The sequence below is a fragment of the Argentina anserina genome, chromosome 3 (assembly GCF_933775445.1).
Source record: "Argentina anserina chromosome 3, drPotAnse1.1, whole genome shotgun sequence".
NCBI lineage: Eukaryota > Viridiplantae > Streptophyta > Magnoliopsida > Rosales > Rosaceae > Argentina > Argentina anserina.
In genome coordinates this window covers 35,045,207-35,070,240 of record NC_065874.1, presented here as the reverse complement: position 1 = coordinate 35,070,240, position 25,034 = coordinate 35,045,207, and the positions used below count along the sequence as shown (strand labels likewise).

General features: G+C 38.0%; 2 protein-coding genes and 1 long non-coding RNA gene across 4 annotated transcripts; 2 read left to right on the top strand and 1 right to left on the bottom strand.

Annotated features, from left to right (window-relative positions):
* Positions 1–5,534: 5,534 nt before the first annotated feature.
* Positions 5,535–9,600, bottom strand: LOC126786752 (uncharacterized). 2 transcript variants are annotated; one of them, XM_050512673.1, is made up of 9 exons: positions 9,507–9,600; positions 9,239–9,384; positions 8,996–9,083; positions 8,217–8,276; positions 7,637–7,699; positions 7,310–7,510; positions 7,109–7,220; positions 6,783–7,000; positions 5,535–5,982 (listed from the first exon to the last, which is right to left on the bottom strand). In XM_050512673.1, exons 2-9 carry the CDS (start codon positions 9,352–9,354, stop codon positions 5,890–5,892), a joined length of 951 nt encoding a protein of 316 aa, XP_050368630.1. In that variant the 5' UTR covers positions 9,355–9,384; positions 9,507–9,600; the 3' UTR covers positions 5,535–5,889. The 2 variants fall into 2 exon arrangements, with proteins under 2 accessions (XP_050368630.1, XP_050368631.1); XM_050512674.1 differs by having other exon boundaries at positions 9,239–9,364.
* A 213-nt stretch (positions 9,601–9,813) lies between these two features.
* LOC126786783 (IQ domain-containing protein IQM2-like) lies at positions 9,814–12,420 on the top strand. Its single transcript, XM_050512705.1, is given in 8 exon segments — positions 9,814–10,246; positions 10,403–10,627; positions 10,630–11,008; positions 11,100–11,214; positions 11,307–11,372; positions 11,468–11,644; positions 11,733–11,971; positions 12,125–12,420. Coding segments are annotated over 6 exon segments (1,065 nt in total). The 5' UTR covers positions 9,814–10,246; positions 10,403–10,515; the 3' UTR covers positions 11,949–11,971; positions 12,125–12,420.
* A 3,180-nt stretch (positions 12,421–15,600) lies between these two features.
* Positions 15,601–17,107, top strand: LOC126788747 (uncharacterized). The gene is made up of 3 exons (XR_007671411.1): positions 15,601–16,229; positions 16,342–16,381; positions 16,985–17,107. It is a non-coding gene; the product is annotated as an uncharacterized LOC126788747 (long non-coding RNA).
* The last annotated feature ends 7,927 nt before the right edge of the window (positions 17,108–25,034 follow it).

The following is a 25,034-nucleotide window of genomic DNA, read 5'->3' as shown; positions in this document are numbered from 1 at the left end:
ACTGATTTCATCTCACACAAGCTCAATATCATTGAGGGCTCCATGCCAATTCACCAAAAACATTAGGCCCGTAACCAGGAGAAGTATCAAGCCATTCAGGAAGAGGTTCAACGCCTTCGGGACCACCAGTTTATCCAAGAGGTCAACTACCCTGCTTGGATATCCAATGTAGTGATGGTCAAGAAACTCAATGGGTCATGGCGGATATGTCTGGATTACACCAACTTAAACCAAGTTTGCCCGATCAATAGCTTCTCTCTCTCCCGGATAGATCAGTTAGTTGATGCCACGGCCGGGTTTGGGCTGCTGAGTTTCCTAGATGCGTATTCCGGATACAAACAGATCAAGATGCACCCGGATCACCAAGAGAAAACTGCTTTCGTGACTGATAAGGGTTGAAGAATTCCGGGGCAACCTATTAGAGGGCGGTTACCCAGATGTTTGAGCAGAAGATTGGGAAGACTGTGATGTGGACGATATGGTGATCAAAAGTAAAACAGCCTCGGGGCACATCACCAATCTAGACAATATTTTCTCTATACTTCTCCACCACAGCATGCGGCTTAACCCCGCTAAGTGTGTTATGGCAGTGGCCGGGGGTACGTTTCTGGGTTTCATGGTCAGTGAGCGAGGCATTGAGACCAACCCTGAGAAGGTCGAAGCGATAATGGACATTGCGCCCCTAAATACCAGGAATGAGGTTCAATGTCTCACGGGCCGGGTGGTGGCCTTGGCCCCGTTCATCTCTCGCCTGACGAACAAGTGCCCCCCCCCCCTTTTCAAGATACTTCGGACCCAACACTAGGAACACATAATCTGGGGCCCGGAGCAAGAGGTTGTTTTTCTTCAACTTAAGAACTCTCTCACATCGGTCTCAGCTCTTTCTACTTCGGTGCCCAACAAGATCATGTACCTTTACTTGGCAATCTCTCATACAGCGGTCAGTTCCGCTTTGGTTTGGCGAGAGGACAGCAGTGAACTTCCAGTGTATTACAATGGAAAATGTCTTAATGGCCTTGAGACCCAATACCTAGAAATCGAGAAACTCGCCCTAGGACTAATCACCACGACCCGGCGCCTCCGCCAATATTTTCAAAATCATATTGTTCATGTTATGATGAATCATCCGCTCCGCCGAGTCCTTCAGAAACCGGACACTTCTGGGCGGTTGGTAAAGTGGGCCATTGAACTTGGGGAGTTTGACGTTCATTTCAAATCCCGGACAGCCCTGAAAGGTCAAGTCGTCGCTGACTTTATAACAGAATTCATTCTGTCAGAGGGAGCCCCGGTTGGGACCAACCTTGAGATTACAGAACCGACAAGAACTTAGGACATGTATGTCGATGGGTCTGCCAACAAGACATCCAGTGGTGCTGGCATTATTATCACCGACCCGAAGGGGAATGAGTACCCTCATGCACTGCGGTTTAAATTCCAAGCATCCAACAATATGGCCGAATATGAGGCCCTCATCGCCAGGATACAGCTATGTCGCGCATTAGAGGCAAAAAATATCCAGATATTTAGTAATTCCTAGTTGGTAGTCAATCAGGTTGATGGGAAATATCACTCCAACCACCCACACTTGGTTTTATATCATAATTTGGCCGGGTCGTTACTCTGGAAGTTTGACTCCTATGTTATCAAGCAGATACCCCGGGCCAAGAATGCTAAGGCAGATGCACTTGCCCGGTTGACAACGGTAGAGCCCGAAACAACCATGCCGGGAGTCCATGTGGAAATTCTAGATTAGCTCAGTATCTCCAAATCTTATTATGAGATATTCGCCATCAACCAACTCCCGCCACCATCATGGATGGATCCATTTTTCAAGTATCTTACAACACATGGACTTCTTGAAGACGGGTCAGAGGATAAGCGCCTATGCCACAAGGTCGCCTTATACATGGTCTGGGACGGACAGTTGTACCGGAGGGGTCAGTCGTTTTCCCAGCTTAAGTGTTTAGCTCCAGAGCAGGGACACCAGGTATTGACTTCCTTACATAGTGGGGCAAGGAACCTGACATTTAAGGCCCTCCGAACAAGATTCTATTAGCTCACCATGGAAGTAGATTCAAAGGCCATGGTCGGGACATGCATGCAGTGTCATCAATACGCCAACTACACCAATAACCCTTTGGCACCACTTTCTGTCATTGTCTCCCCGATCCCCTTTGCACAGTGGGGATTAGACTTGATTGGAGAATCCCCAACTGCTCTGAGACAATTCAGGTACACCATAGTGGCGGTTCATTACCACACCAAGTGGATTGAATGAGCCTTTAGCTAAGATCACCACGGACCGGGTGATAAGTTTCTTGTGGCGCTCCATCTACTGTCGTTTTGGTATCCCCGCAGTGTTTGTGACGAATAATGGCACACAGTTTGACAATGACAAGTTCCTGGAGTTTTCCCTGAAGAATGACACCCGAATTTTGTTTACTTCTCCGGCTCATCCCCATACCAACAGTCAGGTTGAGGCCGTTAACAAGCTTATCAAGCAAAATCTGAAGAAGCGACTAAATGACGCGAAATCTGAAGAAGCGACTAAATGACGCCACATGTTTCTGGGCCTAAAAGCTTCCAGAGGTCCTATGGGTGCTCTAGACCACACTCGTCGAAGCCACCGGCCAGTCTCCCTTTCTCCTGGCTTTTGGGCAGACGCAGTAATCCCAATTGAAATTGAAGTCCCCACGGAGCGGGTTGAAGCCTATGACCCGGAAACAAACATGGCCGACCTCCAGCTCAACATGGATTTACTAGAGGAGCGCTAACGTCAATAGTAAATAGCGGATTTCCCGCCACTACAACAAGAAGGTCCGGCCGCAAACCTTCTTTCATGACCCATCGGTGATTGGGTCATGAAAGAGGTCATCCCCAGACCGCTTAGACTCAAACCTAAGTGGGAAAGTTCTTTGGAGATAATTCGTTGTGCCGGCCCGACAACATTTTATCTCCGGAACACAAACGGTCGAGAACTCACCCACCCTTGGAACGCCCAACATCTCCGTTATTTCCCCAAGTAATAGACCACCGGTTTTACAATCAAGTTGTCAGTTTATTTTCTCCAATGTTTGCCATTGTACTATTTTTCCTATGGACTTAGTCAAATGAGAAGTTTTTGATTCAATAATGCTTCGCCTCGCCCCATCATGGGCCAGACGGTTTTCTCTGGAAGACTCGCCCGGGTTTGCGCCCTGGAGGAAATATGAACTGAAGCATTAGCCCACGGACTAGGCACCGAGGGCTTGTAACTGCCCCTAGACTTGGCGCTAGAGCCGGAAGCATTCTTCTTCCCCTTATCTTTTTGCACCTCTACAGCCTAGGGACTTACCGCCGAAGGATTGCTGCTTTCCACTCTCTCTCCTTCATGGCCCTTCTTATGCTGCTCCTCCATCTCTGCCGCTCAGACATTCAAGCTTCAGCTCGATGTCAAAAAATTCATGTCGGCCATCAATGACCCCCTCCTCATAAGACTCCCTCGCCCGCCCCACGGCAACAACTTTCTCCTCCTCGACCAGCTTCATGAACTCATTCTCCCGGGAATCCCATAGCTTCCCCACATGCTCATGCTCCTCCTTCACCCTTATGTTTAGTTTGGCAGTCGCGGCAGCTTGTAGTTGCCTTCTTAGTCAGTCGATTTCTTCGTTCAACGCCGCCACTTGCCCCGGCCCGCCTAGGTTTATTTAAATTGACATTCCTTAATTGGGGACTTTGGGGACTAACCATGGTACTCCGGAAAAATATACGCCAAATAACCCGAGCCACTCGCCAGATCAATGGATGATTTGGCTGCTAGTTAACCCACGAGCCTAGCATCGAGATCCTAGGTCACTCGCCAGATCTATGGATGCTTCGGCTACTAGTTAACCCACGAGCCTAGCACCAAGATCCTAGGTCACTCGCCAGATCCATAGGCGCTCCGGCTGCTAATTAACCCACGAGCCTAGCACCGAGATCCTAGGTCACTCTCCATATCCATGGGTGCTCTGGTTGCTAGTTAACCCACGAGCCTATCACCGAGATCCTAGGTCACACGTTGACCGGCCCGGGACCTGAGTCACGAGAACTCAAGGACTTTTTCGTCGGAAATAAATGATTTAATCAACCCACCCAAGGAATCTCCTCGACTGGGGACTTGGGGACTTATTAACACATCTCCCTCACAAGACATTTCTTGGCGAAATTTCCTCCCATTCCGGTCTCCGGATCAGCGGGAAGGGACCCAACCAGGCGAGATGCCAGGCTGTCATGACCTGCCACATAATCTTTGACTTAGACGCTGCTGTTAGCGTCGTCCAAAGTAGCTCACCAGAACAGTAAATACATAGTGCTCAAGCACATTCTCCCACTTCATGAATATGGAATTGCACTTCTCCCAATGCGCCCATAAATGCCCACCAGAAATCTCATAAAAAAATAACGTATTCCTAAGTCCTTAACTCTCGAACTTGAATTCTGCTCCAGGTACTGACTTAAGTTTCGAATGGTCAAAGACTGCCACACCGCTGACCATTTGACTTGACATCTGTTGTGTGCAAGTCCCACTGAGTTGACACACCGAAATATAGGCTACAAGGCGCAGGATTCCCCAGATTTAGCACCTGTAACAAAATCGATGTGTTTGGCTGCGATCTTGGAGACGCCTAGATCACGAAGGATGTTGAAGGTTGTGCGTTGTGGGCCTAAGTTGACAGTAACAATAGTGTTGGTATCGTCGGTGGTGGTGTCACCGGATGGGGTGTTGGTGGTGTTGGTGGATAAGCATCAAAAGGGTAGGGTCAGTTTGGGTTTGGGCCTTTAGGCTTGGGGCTTCTCTCAATTTTGGTCAGGTTGATTTTGGCTACTTATGTCTGGTTTGCTTCTTGTTGTTAATGAAGCAGCGGAGATGGATGCTGACAAGACGTAGATATCTGGATTTATGGTGTTCTACTTTGGATTTTCTTTGTTGTACACAAATTGAGGTTTTTGAGTGACATATAGTATCTTTTACATGAATGCAAGTGGGTTACACAACGATGTGTTCTGAGACAAAGAGTTACGTAGCTAGATTCTCGTCTCTCTCATGCACAATACTACAATTTGTAGATACATAGTGGTAAATTTCAGGAAGCAACAAGAAAAAATAATTATAGCAAAAGTGGATAATCATATCCCAACTTTTTTATGGAACTTTCATAAGATTGGAAAAATGGAGGCGTCTTAACTTACAGATCACTGGAAGTAATTTTTTTTTAAAAGACGGCAATAGATTTTAGAAGCTACATTATTCCTTTTAGAAAATGATGTCAAAAAAAAAACACGTGAAATAATATTTTATGGCGTGACAAAAGTTTTTAAATATAATATTTACCAAACACAAACATGATATTGTTAAGTTTCAATTTACAATACCAAAACAAACTAGGCATGAATATCAAAATTCTAAGCATGTTAGATTCTTTTTGCTAAAAACAATCTTTTATCTTACACATCTGATATCCTACCAGCAAATCTTTAATGGGGATCGAATTCCAGCAAATGCCATTTGGACACATCATGAAACTTTAGTTCTTGCAATATGAAGCAATGGCATATTATTCTGTTTTTCTTCCCTATCATAACAAATAATATAGAAATTAAAATATCAGTAGTTATTCAATTACATATGCAAGTCAAAACATTACCAAGAAAATACACATTCTTCTACAAACTAACCTAGAATAGACATGCAACCTTCACCAAATATTGCATTATTACCACCATTATAGGATAACCCCAAGCAATATTACAAGGCAATAACCACCCCCAGCAACTATATATGACAAGAGCTCGAGTAATGCTCAAATCAGTGAAACCCAACAATACCCAGCACCACAGCAGATCTGAGAATTATGCACGTGCAGTAAGTTAAGACTCTTGGGGTGCCTCAAATCTCGTTGGAGTGTCAATGCCCATCATACAGCAGATGCCTGATATTAAGATTATAAGCAGAACAAGTGCCTGATTCATTGCAAAAAGACAACAACAAAAAAATCAGAACTCTACATCTGTCATGCTGGGCCCTGTAAATAACCCCAAAAAAAGGGAAGATTCTTAAGTTCACCACAGGAGTTAACCCGCTCAAAGAGTTGTTATTAATGTAGTCTCACTTTAGACTTTCATAACCCCACCTTTCATATTTAAAAACATACCATAAAAGATTGTTTCTGCCAAATAGCAATCAAATAGAAGATCTTTAGTCATCCATGCGTCAAATAAATGAACAGTTATTATAATGGCCTTATGTGTTGCCAAAACCATCCATTTATGATTGAACGGTAAAAGATCTTTGATTTGTTTGATATTTGGCAAATATGACCCTTAAAGAGCAAGTTCTACAAAATAGCTGTTAAGAGTATCAAGGTTTAAGGTGAAAACTGCTTATGATAAGAGGGTGAACCAACAAATTGTCCCCAGAAAAATCATGGGACCATGCATAGTTGCCACTACAAATATACAGAATATGGCCCAGGCACATAGATGTGCAAATATATTTGCATTTATAGTTCAAACTAGTTTAGCTTATGCATACGGATTGAACGTTTAATAGAGAGTAAATAGACTGTTTACTATAGACATGGAGGTTCCACCAATCCATCTATAATTATTTATTGAAAAAGATGGATCAAACCAAGGAAAGAAAAATTTATGCAGCACTGGCAACAACAGTGGCAATCTGGTCTCCTGGTGTCCCTAGAAGCATTATCTATAAACATTTAACCAAAGAATACCAAAAGAGGAATAACAGAAGACAAACTTACAACTAGAAGTCCCTCCAGAAGTGATGATTTGATCTGACAAACTTCATCACAGGCTGTCGAATTGGCTGATGCATTTCCTGAGGCACTTTCTGCGAGAAACCTTTCTAACTCTCTATGAGAAGGATATTGGATTGATTTAATGGGGTCTGAAACATACAGAACTGCATATTTTGCACCAGATTGATCCACAGATCTAATAATCTCAGAGAAAACTTTACCTGCACAGCCACCAAATATGTATTATGGCTTTGTCCTAGACCAGTGTGATTTTGAGCGACAACTCAGTGTAAACACATAACTTAATAGTACAGTTCAACTTAACCTACTCTCTGAATGTTGGTGCTCTAGTTCGTTTGAAGAATCAGATCCTTTGTGGCAGAGCACCACCAAATCTGCTACCCCAGCTGATCTCTTCTCCATCCTTGAAACAAGATAATCCTGTCCATTTTTTGAATGAACAAAGTACAGTATATCAGATCTTTGTGATAAAATTTATAATGTGAAATACAATTGTCAAGTTGACTTACATGGACCGAATGCAGGTCTGAAAGCTTTTGGACATCATTGCCCTCCATGGAGCAGGATTCTAAGAAACGAACATTACTGAGTCCGAAATTCTGCCCGCAAATCTCAGACATCCCTGACACTACAGAACTTTCCATCGCATCCTTCTCTGATGTAGAAATATAGGGGAATGCCATGGAGAAATTTGATTGTGTGAAAGAGACCTGTTCAAGATCATAAAATTATAGCTATTAAAGCAGAACATCTAATAGTAAAGCAGTTTTTGGTGATCAGACTCCTGATCACATTTTTTTTTTTTAAAGACTAAATGCATGTTGACATATTCTTACTTTGAGCAAGTCCACAAGAGCTGGATCAGCATGTTTCCTTGCAGAAATATCTGAAGATTGCAACTAAGAAACAAAGGAAATTATTTCAGTACCCCCAAACATAAATACAGTGGCAACAAAATTTTCATTGTAAAATGAATATCAATTCTACATCCAAGAAAGTGAGAAAGTTTCGATGACAACTGTAACAGCATTATATGGTTCTTACACTGTGATTATTAACACACTGTAAGATGTCAAAAAATGTCAATTATGTTCACTACCGTCCCCTGGTCCCATACTTATGGTTGATCCCAAAACAAGCAGAGTGCTGATTCTAGAAAATTCTCTATCCATTAATTTGCCAAATAGGAAAACATAGAGCACTTTGGAGTAAACAAGCATGAATAGCCAGATTGAGTTCAAGCGTAGAAACAATCCAAGATAATGTAGGTTAGCACAGGAAGTCATTATTCATACAAAACTATTGACTCAGTATTACATATTCTGCCCGCTATAGCAACAGTAGCAAATGATCCATTGGAATTTGGAACACAACAAGAAGGTTATCTGAAAACAAGAGAATACCTAGTGTTCTTACCTCTGTACCAACAAAGACAAGAGCAAGGTCCAAAGGCTGATGAACTTCATTGCTAGGACACTATGAAATGAAGAAAGATATATATAAAAATTAATAAAATGGGAAACATAAATATGGAGTGAAACCGAACAAAAAAAAAGTAATATAAACTCAGAGAAAGTGAGTTTGTTCTTCAAGATGATCAGTGAAACGAGCTATGTAGCACCGACACCGACACGGACACTGCGACACCGACACGGCGCGACACCGCGATACGGCAAATCTAAAAAACATAAATCCCGTCACGGCGTCGACACGGCAATTTATATAAAATTTAATATATTTATTAATGCATAAAAGAAATATATAACACATGAAATAATGTCAAATTAAAGTTTCAAGTTCATTCCATTGCATAACAATTCAAAACAAATAAATATAAAGGAAAGAAGAAAGGGAAAACAATGAGACTGAAATAAAATTTGGGTTTTTTTGTCTGTTTAGTTTTCATTTTCTGTTTTTATAATCTAAAATAATGACGTGACATATCGGAATTATGATGTAGCGTGTCGGTCAAAGTGTCAGGGAAGTGTCAAAAAAGTTAATATTAATGACACGCCACGTGGAGTGTCGGACACGGTGTCGGGAAGTGTCGGGCCGTGTCGGAGTGTCGGGAAGTGTCGGACATTTCGACACTCCAACCTTAGAAGTGTCGGTGCTACATAGGAAACGAGACATTATGAATTCAAAGACATGACAAGAACTGCAAAACTACCACAGTAAATGGAAGAAGTAGATACCAGCAAGTCCGACCAGCCCCCTTCTGAAAGCACAGACCTTGCCAAATCCTTTGGAGAGATAGTCTGGTAATTAATGGCTTCCTTGACTCTGTTAATTGAAAGCATATAATCAGTAAATACTGGATGGATGCTACCAAACTGTGGCATTATTTGAACAGATAGTAGACAAAAAAATCTAAGTTTTGATCTTGTATTAACTCAAGAAACAGTATTCAAAGGAGGATTTGATTGGCAAGCACATACTGATGGTAATGGGGTGACCAGAGGAAAGCTGGCACTGTATTGTAAGACGACAGTCCTGAAGGAATACCAGAGGCAAGCAGCAAAAAGGCCACCAAGTATGCGACCAAACCCTTCATCTCTCTGCTCCTGCACTCAATCCGATCCACCTTCAAGATCAGATTTCCCCGATTACATACGTGTGCCAATAGAGATCGATTCAAACCTAACTAATCTGATATTACATATAATAAAGAATCGAAAACTAACAATTGTAGATAGAGATCGGTACCTGAGGGCTGAGGCTCAACAACTTGATCGTCTTATCTGAGAAAATTTCAGATCAAATAATATTCGGCTACTGAAGATTCGCCTACATTCACCACGGACGTGTATTCTCATCCAATTGGGTTCATCAGAACTTTGGGCCCGATCCATTGGGTTGCATTTAACTTTTCTGATTGGGCCTAGGCCTGAAATCCCTTAATGGCACATTCGTCCTTATTTCCTATTTCCCTACTATTGTGTGGGTGTGTCTACAGTGTGCGGACGGTTTTACCCTTATATTTGGCTGGGTTTAGAGAAGGAAGGGAGAGTTAGGGGGGTGTATTGAATGAAGAGTTTGTGGGATTGTGTTGTGTTTCAAGAATCCTCTCAAATCAACAGGTATTCAATCACGATTTTAAAAATTCCTTTAGAATCTTGAGGTATTCAATCATGATTTAGAAAAATCATACGAAACCGGGTGGTATTTGAAACTCCACCGATTTTGAATGATTTATCAGACGGTTGATTTCAAGGGATTCTAAAGGGCTTGGTATAAATACCAAACCCTATCAGAAATCATAACATAAGTGGCCTGATTTCACTTTCTCTCTCTCTCTCTCTCTCTCTCTCTCTCTCTCTCTCTCTCTCTCTCTGAAGATAAAGGGGGAAGAACACGAACTGGCTTGCTTCCCCGACGAGCTGATATGCGATGAGAAGACGAACTGAAGGTGTGAATCGTACTGGAATCTCTCAGTTGTTCAAAAGGTATGTATCAAATTAGGTGGGATTTTCATAGTTGGATTCAAAGCAATTGCAGCCGGATGTGTTATACAAGTCGTGTTTTGTAGATCCAATGGTTTTTGTTGTCTTATAGATTCTGAATCGCTATTTGGCTATTTAACTTTCAATTTGTATCTGCAGTGATGTTCTCCCATTAGCTAAGGCAGTATTAGATGTGGAGTGTTAACTTTTTCTCTCGTGTTCTCCCCAGGAATCCGAATTTTCAGGGTTGCTAAACCCCCTCTTTGTATCACATGGGAATTTCCTTTTCTTGCCCATTTTCTGAGGACTGTGATTTAGAAAGTGGGTTAGAGTCAGTAACTGTAAAATCGATCAGTTTTGGAGGTGATGAAGTAAAAACTCCAGTTGATCAATTAGTTTCAACCGCGGTGATGCAGAACCTTCGATAATGAGAGCCTTAGGTTCTGGAAAGATGACATTAGAAACTTTTGTTAGCTTTAAGGGGGATGAGATAGAGAAAATGGGCTTGCTTAAACAAAAGAGTACTGGCGTTACATCAGTTAGCCCCCTCCGCAAAGAGGTGGACATTGGATCAATCACCCCCATTACCAAAGAAATGGACATTCCATCCCCAAGATCGGATAGTTTGGTGGGGATGATCCAACCGGTGCAAACAGATTTCACCAACCCCAAACACATGGCGGCAATTAAGTTGCAGAAAGTGTACAAAAGCTTTCGGACCAGAAGAAAGCTAGCAGATTGCGCAGTTCTAGTTGAGCAGAGCTGGTATAAATTTATTTCTTTTGTGTTAATCTGGCCATTTTACTGATATATTTATTGTGCTCCAGTCTTACTCTGATTGTTTGTAAAAATATAGGTGGAAACTATTAGATTTCGCTGAGCTCAAGCGCAGTTCTATATCATTCTTTGAAATTGAGAAACATGAAACTGCCATTTCACGTTGGTCGAGAGCAAGGACCAGAGCTGCCAAGGTGATCTTTTAACAGATAGCCATCTGCTCCATTTTTTTAGTTTACATATAATGTGTTTAAATACTAAAACATTTTTTTTCTTTGAATTGCAGGTTGGAAAGGGTTTATCAAAGAATAGTAAAGCACAAAAACTTGCTTTGCAACACTGGCTTGAAGCGGTAAGTCAATCGCATTTAAGTATCCTGTTTTTCTTTTCTTCAATTCTTTTTTAGGCCTCCATTGATATCAGTTTTTCATATGTGATTGAAAATAGATTGACCCAAGGCACCGATATGGACACAATCTACACTTTTATTACGTTAAGTGGCTTCATTGTCAGAGTAGAGAACCATTCTTCTACTGGCTAGATATAGGAGAAGGGAAGGAAGTGAATCTTGAAAAATGCCCTCGATCGAAACTTCAACAGCAGTGTATCAAGTATCTTGGACCGGTGAGCCTTTATTGCCTTACTGATAACTTTTATCTCTTAATCATTTTACATTTATTTCGTTTGCTAATAACAATTCTGCTCAATACAGATGGAAAGAATGGCTTATGAAGTTGTTGTGGAGGATGGAAAATTATTCTACAAGCAATCAGGGGAGCTCCTCCATACATCTGGAGAAGACGAGGATGCCAAATGGATTTTTGTTCTCAGCACTTCAAAATCTTGTATGTTGGCAGGAAACAGAAGGGCACCTTTCAGCATTCCAGTTTTTTGGCTGGTGGAGCCACATCTGCTGCTGGGAGATTAGTAATTGAGAATGGTATCATCAAGGTACGTATGTCTACGGCACCAAAAACCTTGCAAATTTTGATTATTGTTTCCATAGTGCCCCTTGTTCTTGATAATATTGATTACCATATTTAACATATTTCTTGTAACATTTAGTTGAGAATGTCATCTCAGTAATCATGTTTTCATGTGCAGTGCATCACTCTGTCCAACAGTAGATGGTCAAAGAGAGGAAACTCCATATATATGCACTGCCCCTGTAAAGGTGTAGTTGTAGTTTGAACTGATGAGATGACACATATGCACTGCCCATGTAAAGTTGTGTAGTTGTAGTTTAGACTGATGAGATGACATTCATGATGAATAAATTTGATTGGAATTAATGTATTCTGAAGTTATATATCCGATGTATTATTGACATTGTGTTAATATGATGACATTCATGATGAACATATTTGATTGGATTTCACTGTTGTATTATTTTTATTACTTTGTAAAAGACATACATTATTATTTTATTATGTTCATTAAAAAAATCAAATTCTTAATCCTCCATGTTCTCTATTTTATTATTTAATAATAATATATAAACCATATATTCACTTGTGAAATCCAAGCAAATTAAGACAAATCTATTAAATACAATACATTGAAATCTGGTGAAATCCAAGCAAATCAAGACAAATATGTTAAATACAATACATTGAAATCTGGCTGAATCTGTGTAGAGTTGAAATAATCTGTGGATTCTCAAAATCCACGGAATATGATAAATCAACCTGAATCATTTAAAATCAGAGTTGAATACACCCCCCTTAGAGCGGTCATTGGAGCGCTACGTGCTACTTTGAACTGTTCCTAAGCGGTACTGTTCATAAGACATACATTGCAATGTCGCTTTTGTCCTCATTTTTCCTACTCATGATGAGGTCTACAGCGCAATACATATTTTGTCCTTCTTTCTTCTACAGACTTCTACTTTCTTCTGCGTCTTTTCTTTTTCTTCTTCTCTACCTTGCGATATTTTTTTCCCTTCTCTCACTGCTCTCATATATTAAACCTAATATTTAGTTCCTACGCGAAATTTGATTCAACTTTCTGGTACTTAATTGGTCAGTTCCTTCTTCTTTCAGAATTCATAAACTTTTTGCTTGGATGAATTGTCAGATTTTGTTAATTTCTTGATTACTTGATCAAATAGTTTGATTATGGTGGGTCTTCCAAATGACTTGGTTTTCAGATTTAGGAAACTAATATCTGGAATTTTAATTTTTCGTAATCATTCGTGGTTCTTTCTTTATCTAATTTCAATGTCAATTTGATTTTGGTGTATTGGGTTTCTGGGTTTTCAGGTTACTATCGGTGCTAGGATAAATATCAGTGTTTTTTTTTAAGCCTCTTCTATGCCATGGGCATGTGATTCCTGATATAGAGAAATCAAGTAACATGTCAGAATGAAAAGAAGACGATCATATTCATGGAAAATTGGAAATAGCCTTTTGGTGTCAGTATTGACCGAATGATCATATTGATCTATTTGCTGTAAATATATATAGGATCATGGTATGAGAGTTCAGCATATGGTCGGTTGCTCAAAATGTTTTTGGTGATGAAAAAGAAGTAAAGAACTATGCAATGAATCTGCTATTTTTCACATGCAGTGATCCTACTTTTAAACTCTCCAATGGTATGCAATGAATATCAGTTGTTGTAGATCTCATCTTTCCATTTCAATGTCATAATCGTCATGTTGTACTTCTTACTTAGAAAAACCAAAGAGTAAAGAGAAAGTTTTAATCTTTGATGTAGTTAGTCTCATTCTACATATAAATGACTATTTGGTGGACTCCGAGTTCCAATTTGCAGATGAATTAGGCTGTTTTTATCTTCAGATTAATTGGTTTTTATAGCTAGAACCTGTTCGATTCACACTGATCAGAGGCCCCTAATCATTTGAATGAATTGTGTGGTAATGTGTCAAAGTTGTGGTCTATGAGACTAGGATTCATCTAGGCCACTAAGAAAAGAAAATGGAACAGAAGAAAAATGATCTGTAGCACAAATCATAGGTGCTCTGAAGATTGATAACTGACACATGTTTGCTGTGATGTTATGTGGTTATTGACACTGATAGTAATGCTGTAGATAGAATGCATTGTGTTTGTCTTTTCAAAAACATAATTTTGTGAATGAACATGCTGATGCACTGGAATTTAGAAAGGCAGTAGACAATGTCCTTATAACATGTGTGATCACATTTACAAATATCTAATTTTTAGTCTATGCTAATACTGAATTTTTATTTTCAGTTTTGGTTGTTTCTTCCTAATTTTCCTTCCGTCTTAATGAGATCTCAGTTTCTTTTAATCATATTATATCTTTGGGTCACAGCTATGGCTCCTGGAAAACGACAGTCTGCAAGAATGATTTTTTTTCAAAAACATACTTTTGTGAATGAACATGCTGATGCACTGGAACTTAGAGTGGCAGTAGACAATGCCGCTATAACAAGTGTGATCACATTTACATAATCCTTAGATTGATTTTCCTTAGTTGTATCAACCGTCAAGTAGACATTATTTGGTTCTAACAGTGTTATCAAATATAGAATTAATCGCACAATTGTAATTTATATGCAATCATCTTTCACTTTTGTTTTTTTTTTCATTTCAACTGCTACTGCTTATTCCTTCAATTCAATAAAGATTAACATAATTTTTTTTAATGATTACTTATGTCGTAGATATACAACCTGAGAACCTTAGTGCTAAAAAAATACGGCTACAAGTGTCAAAGAATGAGGAAGAATCAGCAGGTGCTGGGATTCAACATAGCCTTCCAAATTCATGCTTGACAGGAATTGAAAATGTCTCAAGCCATGTAAATATGTCAAATAGTGATGAGAACGTAACATGTAAAAATTAATGCATGTTGCATATCTATACCGTACAAATTAAGATTGTTTTAGAAATTCATTTTAATAGTCAATAACATAGATAATAACATGTGTGTTTTTTATGTAATCAATTGCAGTTAGAAATGTTATCGACAATCTCTCTCCATTTGGCAAACAATGTCGGTTCTCTATTACTTGATGACTACAACATTCCAAATTCATAATTAGACCCAAGGTATGAATTTGCAGCAATTTATAGCTTTGTACTGTTTATAGACAGGTGGTAAAACAAATTTATTTGCATGATTGCGTTTTTGGTTTCATGTCATGTAGGTGCAATTTGGAAGGAAATCTTGGTTGCACTATGTTTTTTCCGATTTCAATCTTCATGCTTTGCTCCATTTTACCAGTTTGAACCCCGCAGCGGAGCACGGGCAATATGCCTAGTATATATTTACTATATATTAGACGCGCTATATGTCGGCACTGTTTATAAGGGTTTGGCAGAGAACCCGTGTTTTTTCGGTAATTTACGTTGTTGCCATGGAACGGGTTTTATTGACTTGGCTGTCCTTTTCCTTGCCAACTGCGACAGAGAACCCGTGTTTTCCGAGTCGGTGGGCCAAGCGTATAATTGATGCAAATACCCTCCCTTTTAGTCTCAAATCAACATGTGGCGTGTTTATATGCCTCCATGTTTTTCAGCCCCTGCTAATTGCTTGCCGCATGTTCTTCCGCTTAAGATCGATAGTCTATCTTCGCTCTCTCTCTGTCTAGCGGCTTCTTCTCTTTGCTTATGCTCTTTCTGATCTCTTCAGTCTTCAGAGTAGTAGTTTGCTCGGGTGGGTGATGGGAAAAACGATAGTTTGTTGGAGAGAAGAGGTAAAGTCCTTACCGGATTTTAATTGTTTGATTCAGAAGTCGTCTGCCTTTGTTGGTCTGTGAGTAGTTTTATTTCCTTTGAGAATCTGTTTTCTTCTCCTATGAAGGGAACGGCCATGTTCTAGTATGGAGTTCCATTGAGTTTAGTTAAAAGTTCACTCTTTGGTCTTTCCGTTCTATGAGATTCCAATTCTCCAATATTGCTCTTGCAACACAGATGTGTTGCAGTTTTCCATTGAATTCGTTTTTTTCCCCTTGATTTTCAGTTGATTGGAGTAAACCTAAGATAATACTCAACTCAGAGATAAACATGTTAATCTTTATTGAGTGGGCTTTATTGGGTACGTTTCAAGGTATAGGAGAGAATAGATAATGAAAGACATGTTTGATGATTTTCATCTAATATCTCTATATCTCTCCAGAACATCATGCTAATTTCATTTATACCTTTTCAGATTCTGCAAAGAGCTGAAGAGGTAGAACATGTCGAGGTGTATAAATTGGTGCTAAAATTGTGCGCAGGTTGGATTCTCTTTTTATAAATCTATGCTTAAATGGATTGATTGTCAAATTTTTAATTGATGTGTATTTCTGAATTTATCTTGAATTGAATTGGATTTTTTCTTCTCTGCAGGTTGTTGTTCCTGATTCCCTGATGTTTGAGCTCATTTAAGGTGAGTTTGTTTCAGTTGATGATTGATCACGGGTCTTCATTGCATGTCTCTTTCTTTTGGATATGAATCTTGATTTTTGTAACTTCATTTTAAACTGATTTCTGGGTTCTTGAGTTTCACTTTTATTTCATTTTGGGAAGGCCATTTACTGGTGAAAGTTATCTTTACTTTGATGTTCCATATGATATTTGCAACGTCTATAAGCTTATATGTTACATAAGCTCTAGTTGATTAACTATGTATCAAGTTACTGATTTTACCTATCATATTGGTGCAGGACTTCACTTCAAACTTTTTGTTATTTGGAACAACATGGTATGGATCACTCGACTATTTGTATGTTAAAAAAAAAAGCTATAATTCGGGGTGAGCGTGTTAGTATTTTGTTACATGTTCTACAATCTTTTGAATCTACGTACAGTGTTATATAAGGTTGATCTCATGGCTATATGTGGCTTCATATAAAAAATTGCATGCATTCAATTACTTTATTCATTCTCTTTTTCCATTTTCATAATAGGGTAGTGTTTCCGACATAAACCCCTTTATTGTTATATAATGAACATGTTGGTAAAATTATTTTTTGCCATTTTCATATGTCAGTCAGCAGAGATTTGTTGCGCTTTGGAATGTAATTGAACATGAAGTTTGGTCTTGCTGTTGTGGGAGTTTCCTCTTATAGGTGTGAGATATTTCTTTTACTATGGCAAGTTGTATATAACAGATCTTCTAATGGCCATATTATTAATTTTTCTTCTTCTCCTTTGTAAAGTCATATGAATATAAATAATCAAGGGTAAAATACGGAGGTTGACTTACTTTATGTGCATGTCTTTCTTATCTCGAAGCCAAACATATATTCTTATCTCGAAGCAGTTGATAGGGTACCTTCCCCTCTTCTAAATATTGATGGGTAAACAGTCCTAAGCTCGATGGTTTCTATTTATTTTCCATTTTTTGTGCTAATCAATTTTCTTTGGCTTAAGGTACATATTCATTTAATGAAAGAATGTTGATGGCCTATATAATGGCGAAAGATTGGTAGCTCCACCCAAATGGAATAATGTTTCATGCAATTTGAAGGTAACATGACATGCAGTATAAGAGCTTTTGATGTGATTTTTGTTTGATATGCAGAGGAGGAGGCCATGATTTTTTTGTAATTGATCACCATAATGTTATGTATCAAATAACAGTAATTTATATATAAAAAAACCATTGCTTATTAGTTGATTTGGCTGGAAAACCAGTATGCTTCGACTTAAGTTCTTGGACCTATGCTTCTGGATAGGAAAAAGAATATAAATTTTTTGTTGCAATGCAACTCTGGAGTTAACGATTTCAATGTCCTTAATTTTTATGAATCAAATTTTAGAATGCTGATGAATTCTTCAGCCTTATCTGCATCTTGGCTTCACTGTTACAGAGTCCCTCGGCTTTTGAAATATACCTATCAAAACTCATTAATTAATATTTCTTCAGTTTTTGGTAATATGGGATTAGATAACTTTATTTTGATAATATGTGTGTAACAGTTGTTTTAGTGTTAGAGATTGCAACTGTTTAACTAGGAAGTTTCTGCTCTATTTTAAGGGATTCAGGCTTTACCATGCATTTGACAATGAGATCATCCATGCATTTTCAGTTCATTCTATGTATATTGTTTCTTGCATATTATGTATTTGTATTTCATGATGTTGAAACCATAGCATTCTTTTGTAGCATGATGTGAGCCTCTTATTGCATAGTAAACGTTTCAACCTTATTGCAGAACCTGCCTTTATCTTCCTCTTCCTATGATGTCAATTTGGATTTTTGGCAACATCAACTTCTCATGTGTTGTTGTGCGGAACATGAACAACTAAAGTTGCAACTTAAATATCATTACTCGATCAAGTTTCTAAATTCTGAACTCTAAAACAAATACATAATTGCAATACCAACACTCATGTCTAATGTTTTCTTGTTAAGTCGATATCTACATAGAATAGTAGTCGTCAAATAATTTTGAGCATTTGAATACAATTGTACGTGTGCGAAATTGCCGAGGCAAGATTTTGTAAAGTAGGGTAGTTTGTATCTGAAGTTTTCTTCCATATCTGAAATGTAATAAACAGTGTTGTACAGAGATTAAACAACTTACATTGTTATGACTGAAATACTAATCAACTTATTTCCAGTTTGTTTCATACTAATCAACTTATTTGATTGATTAATTCTGGGTTCTGTATATGATTTCATTTTTAACTGAAGTTTGTGTTCTTGCTTTGATGACTTGGGTTTTCTTTTACAGTGTCATTTTTCTTTTGTTGGTTAAGAATTTAGTCAAATTGGTTCATTCCTGATGTCAGTGAAAAAAGTCTCAGCTATGGGCATTTGATCGCATGAGTATTTCCATGTTTTCCCATGTTTTCATTTTCATTTCATTATTTTTGGTTCTTATTTAAATTGATTGTGTTCAATTCAGTAGTTGTATTCTATTTTACTTAACCATCCCTTATGAATTTCACTGTCCAGAATGCAGTTTTGAAGCTATTATGGAGTTGCATACACTCTTGCAGGTAGGTTTATTAAACAAAGCATAATTGAGCAAGTAAAGCATTACATTTTATTATTTGGCCGTTGGAAAATATACTCTGCAAGTGTGATTATTTAAATTTTGGCAGGTGAATGCTTATTAGGCCAAAAATTAAAACTCAATGACAGAGGGATGCCAATCTAATCTTCTAAAGGCATTATTTCGGTTAATGCATGTGAGTAAATGCTATCAAAAGAGAGCTGACAGAGGGATGCCAATCAAATGTAATTGTGAGCAACATGACCAGCCATATCCTTGATCAAGTTTCTCATTTTTGTTAACTCAATTTCAATGTTCTATTGCAATATCAACACTCATGCTTAAATTTTTCTACTTATGCAAATATTATAGAGTAGAAGTTGTGAAATGATGTTGAGCATTGCATTCACAAGCCCGCAACAAAGCGCGGGCAAGCTATCTAGTATATATTAAACGCGATATAGGTGTTACTGTTTATAAGGGTTCTAACTTCTAACAGAGAACCCATAGTTTCTAGGTAATTTAAATATACGTGACTATCCTGGGATGGGTTATTATTGTATTTGTCCTTTTCCTTGCTTGCTCTCCCCATCCACTACGTCAGATAATAAAAAGGTATTAGCCTTCTCTTCCCATGTGCTCTCTCCTCATATTCTCTCTTTTTCTCTTAGAACCCAAATCTTCCGGCAAACTCTGCGCTCAAGAACTTCCGTCGTTTTGGTGCGTTCCCGTACCAATTTCATGTAGGTTTTTTGATGAGCCGTTTGTGGGTTTTCTGATTATAGGATTTGAGTCTGAGGTATGTGTGTTATCTTGCTTCTTTCTTGCAAATTTTCATTTTTTTTGTGCGCGTCTTCATGAGGAGGTGGAGATATGTGATTGTAAGATTTGATTAGTTGGTTTTTTGTCTTCATTAGGAGTTGCGAATTGGGTTCTCTGGTGGCGTTTCTTCTTCTACTCGATTTGTAAAGATCTTCGTCGATTTGTTCTCTTTCTATCTGGAAACGAAGGTGAATAGAATGGTATTGTTATATTCTTATGTGTTTTGGGTTTAATTTTGGGTTCTTTGTTCTTTTTTGTTGGGTAATAAAGAAGATGGTTAGAGATAATTATTGTTTCTGATTGTTTGATTTGTCTATATTGATTTTGATTTTGTTTTAGTTTTGTTCAATTTGTTTACGTTATGTTTTATTTTCCTGTAATTATTTGCCTAATCTAATTCAACCCAATTTAGTTCTTGCATCCGTTAATAATTCAGAAAGAGAAAACACTACCAGTGATGTTAGGAATTCATAAGAGAGAGAGAGAGAGAGAGATCTTGAATAGGTTCCACGAGTTATGAGATGGAAACATTAGAGATGTGATGGTATGGTCAGTATACATATTGGTATTAAATCAAACATATCATACATAATCTTCTACGAAAGTCGTATTGCTTAACCAAAACATGATGCAACAGAAGACCCCCTAACAGACAAAAATTAGGATGCACCAGAAGACCACCTAAGAGAAGTAAGAGACAAGTATTAGATCCTGTACGAAATTCCGACCTTTTTCTCATTCTGTATTTTGTGGCAGGCAATCATGTCAAATACAAACTATGCAATAATTGATGAAATAGGGCTGCATGTATGACATTTTTCATGTCCATGTCAAAACTACTGGTAGTGGATACAAGGTTTGTGGACAATGATGTGGAAATAGGAATTAATGAAGTGTCAAAGATTGTGCTGCTCAAGGAGGGGACATTTCCAATTCCAAAGTACATATGTCACTTCCTGCCATTCAATGACATTGAAAAATGCTTCAATGAACAGTATAAATGGAATATTAGAAGAAGAAGGTACTTCTAGCTGGTTTGATTTTAACAATTCTATTTTTATATCATTTATATTGTAGTGGTGATGATGAATAGTTGACATTTTAAATATATATTTGAAGACATGTATGGTTGTATCAAAAGTGTTACTCCAGCTCAGACCATCTCTATTGCTGCTCGGAATGAGAATGAATCAATAACTAAGATTTTTCTTGAAAACCATAGGTGTGTGATGTGTTTGGTACCTTTGATATAGATTTTTTTTTTTCTATATCATTAATTTAGTGATCTATTTCTCCTTCAATTTAGTTATATGTAAATACTAAAGTGTCATTATTCACAAATGTGTAGGGGAGAAAGTGTTAAGATAACTCGTCAAAATTAGCAAGGAATTTTGATGTTGACTCCACAAACAATGTTGTATCTCCGACCTTCGCAATTTTCACGAGTTTGCGAATGAAAATGTTTAGGGATGTGTGTTTCAGTTTATTTGATAGATTCATTTTGTTGGGAAATAACAGTTTTGTTATGTTAATTTGTTGGTACTTATTGTTTGTCTTTCATGTAGGGGAAATTATTCCTACCGGCACTAATCACACGTGTGTGGATTTACAATCCAAACATCCCTCAGAGTTCTGAATATGCAGCAGAGTTAGTATTTAAATATTGTAAGATAATTACTTGATATGGCATTGTTGCTGGTATATTAATACATGCTAGGTTTGATTTGTTTCAAGTTTAGTAAGCTTGGGGATAAGGCTAAAATTGGGCAAGTGCTTTCTGCAATGAAAAAAGATTAGTCATGGAAGTCAGTAATGGACCTTCATATGTTAGATCCATCGAAACACAGGGTAAAATCTATATACTATCAGTCAATTTGTTAGAGTTGTACTGCAACCAAAACCAGTTTCCTAAAAAAAATGTTTGTATATTATGTAATGCTTAGTGACTCCTATGTTCGGCTCATTATTTTCTCCTTAGCATGAGAATATCAGTAAATTCCGCAACACAAAATCTAAGGCAGACATCTCCTTTATTTTGGCTCTCTATCATAGCTCCAATTAATCTAACTAAGATTGTTAATAATCTGTAGTTGAAAACAAGTGAACAGATATAGCCATCCAGTTAGTGCCACCCTCATACGATTTCCATACAAAATTATATGATTGTGAATTAATTTAGCAAAACGTGGGCAACCTATCTAGTCTTTACTATAACCGTATAATTTTTACTATTATAAAGCCACATGTTTCACCAATGTCTTTTGACAAAAATACCCTGCTTTTTTAACAGAATTACAAAAGAAGTATACTTATAAACAAAATTTAATGAATAGCACGAGTACGAGGCCAATCCGGTTTTAAAGCTCAATTTTGACGGTTTGTAATTTCACCCTAATTATAAAGTTGATGTGTTTTCCGATCCTTCATGCTTGTGGCAGCTCTCTTCTCGTGGCATTGGCTAAAATCTTGGTTCCGTGAATATCTTTGTGGTGAAGTAGTGGCTCAATGATGTTCTACCCACCATTCAGTCCATTGCCCTTTAAAAAGTAGGGCAAATTATATATTAGTACCAAATGACAACTTTTAAATAAAATTATAAAATAGTCACTTTTATTTTATTTTTCCTGACTATTTTGTCTTTTTTCGCACTCTTTATTTTTTTTTCTTATTCTAATTTCGGTCATAACTTTGTCATTCTGCGATGGTTTGAGCGTGGTTGGTACTGTTGGAAAGATTTATTCCCTCATTCATTTGATATCATACCCACTTCGAACCGACCACCGTAAAAGGCCCAGAAACCCTCATAAGAGCACATTAAATCCATGGTGGTGTTCCAAGCTTTTCTAGCGAAACCGGAGGCCAATGCTCCATAAATCTAGCTATTCTCTTGATTCAGAACACATTCATACCGATCTCCTTTGAAATTTTAATATGATTTCGCAGATTTACAAATTTCTCTCAGCATCCTGTGAATACTGTCACACTGCAGGTCACACTGGTAGTCACAATGGCGACATTGTGGCTGTAATTATATCTGGTAGTGTGACCACACTTGTGACTATTTTATCTGACTATGTTGTGACGAGAAGAAAATGTGGAAAAAAAAAGGAAGAAGATTAGAATGGTTAGAAATAACGAACCTTTGTATGGTATATGATCTTGAATTTCTCAAATAAACTAATATAATCCAAATATCGACATTGACGTTGTCACACCAGTAGCTACACTAGGAGTCACACTAGGTGTCACACCAATAGCCGCACTAGGAGTCACACTAGTAGTCACACTAATAGCCACACTAAGAGTCACACTGGTAGTCACACGATTAGACGTCACAATAGGAATTTAGAAAATTGAAGTTAAATAAAAGCATAGATTTTCTAATTGGCCACCCATAAAACTGCTTTGGGCACCCATTCACCATCTTCTCTAACTTCATTAGGTTTTTTCTGGTGAGCCTTGCAAGTTACACTACAAATAACATAAGTAGTCACATTGGTAGTTATAGTGTGACTACATGTGTGACTACCAATGTGACTGTGTCTCTATGTGTGAAAGTAATATGGTGAGTAATAGTGTGATTGTGTGGTTAATGGTGTGACGGTAGTTGTGACTAATGGTGTGACTCTTATAACAACATAATTTATGTGTGATTTTGACTTCTCACACGAGCTTTTCTGATGCAAGACCAACACATGGAAAACCCAGAATCCCTTGGAAATCTCAACCGTGCTAAAAGGAATGAAGTTCGCACACGCCAGTTGCCTTTCTCTCCTTAAACAAAGGCTCTTTCCACGTCATACCAACGTCTGGCCCTACTCCTTTGTCCTGGTCGTTATCGCCAGTATGTCCAAATCAGGATTTCATCGAGAGGCAAACGCTCGATTTTGCGAGCGGCGTTGAGGGAGGCAGAGATGGAGGGCCCTAGCGGCATTGTGTACTGAAGCTACGTGAGATTCTAATGCACTCTCAGATCTAAGAGGAGTAGATCGAGAATCAAAGTGATCAGAGCTTCTTCTTCGCCGTCGTCATAGTCGCCATCGACGAGGTAGGTCAAAGGTTATGCATCGCTTGGATTGATTTCGTAATGGAAATTGAGTTTTGAAGTTCTGGAATTGTGGATGGTTTAAGGAGAGGGAGGGAGGGGAAAATAAGACAGTGGCAATTAGTGCAAATTTTTCGAACTTCATGGGCAATAGTTTAAAGCTTTTGATCAACTGACTTTTTTTATAATTTTCAAAATGTCACCTACTTTTTTCTAATTAAGGTATTAGATAGTGACCTTTTTATGAGAAGCCTTAAAAGGTAATCAACTTCTCAAACTTGTAGTTACAACTTTTAATACTTGATTACAACTTTCAACATTAATATTAATATATTAACGACTCAAGTTGGTAAATAAAAATTACAACTTTATCAACTCAATTACAAGTTCGAGGATAATATTCCTAATTTGATTACCCATTTTATAATTAAAGGATAAAGTTGACATATTTTAGAATTTATGGATAAAGCTGATGCATAGTACACATTAATTATACTAAAATTCCCCTATATACACAATTTTCATTCCAAGCAAAGCTTCATTATAAAATTTCGGAGCGAAATATCTTTATTTAGCTCATTTTTCAATCATTTTCATCATAAGTCATTCAATATTTAGGCATATATTACATAATTATTTGTACGAAGTTTTAGCTAATTTAAACAAAATTGACGGAAAAGTAAGCCGAATTACTTACTTTGTAATTTTTAAGGGACTTCGCTTTGGATTTAACAATTGGGTGAGAGTATACACTTCTTGTGATGCTTTCGGTTCCTCCCCTAAGAAGGAAGAAAAACTCGTTCATAGATCCGTCAACCCAGTTTGTTCATGACTTCATGCACATTGAGGTATGCACAAATTAAAGTTTCACCGGTAAACAGTGTAAAGGTAAGAGGCCATGCATGCACCGCTCATGCTATTAGTAATCCTGCATGTTCAGGTGATGGACCCTTGCGGGCATTTGATGCTTTAAGCTAGCTAGTTCATCCTGTTCACTTACCTTCTTCACAGAGTAGCTAGAGAGTGAATAATGTTGATCATGCAGCGCAACCGACTTAAACCATATATATTGTGTACCTATTCATATGATATATGATGGAGACATTAATAAGCATTAGCTATAATACTAGTGGAATATTGATTGATATATATCAAAAGCGCTTTGCAGACTGCAGGGGGAATTCTTGTGAAGGTTGGCTAGCTCTCTTTTGTCATGTGAATGCTATTAA

What these genes read in the sequence shown, in the direction of transcription:
- LOC126786752 (XM_050512673.1), bottom strand. Translation starts at nt 9,354, where the DNA reads ATGAAGGGTTTGGTCGCATACTTGGTGGCCTTTTTGCTGCTTGCCTCT. An exon ending in TGGTCACCCCATTACCATCA is followed by an intron (nt 9,084 to 9,238) that starts GTATGTGCTTGC and finishes TTCAATTAACAG; the next exon opens with AGTCAAGGAAGCCATTAATT. An exon ending in TTGTCTTTGTTGGTACAGAG is followed by an intron (nt 7,700 to 8,216) that starts GTAAGAACACTA and finishes TTTGTTTCTTAG; the next exon opens with TTGCAATCTTCAGATATTTC.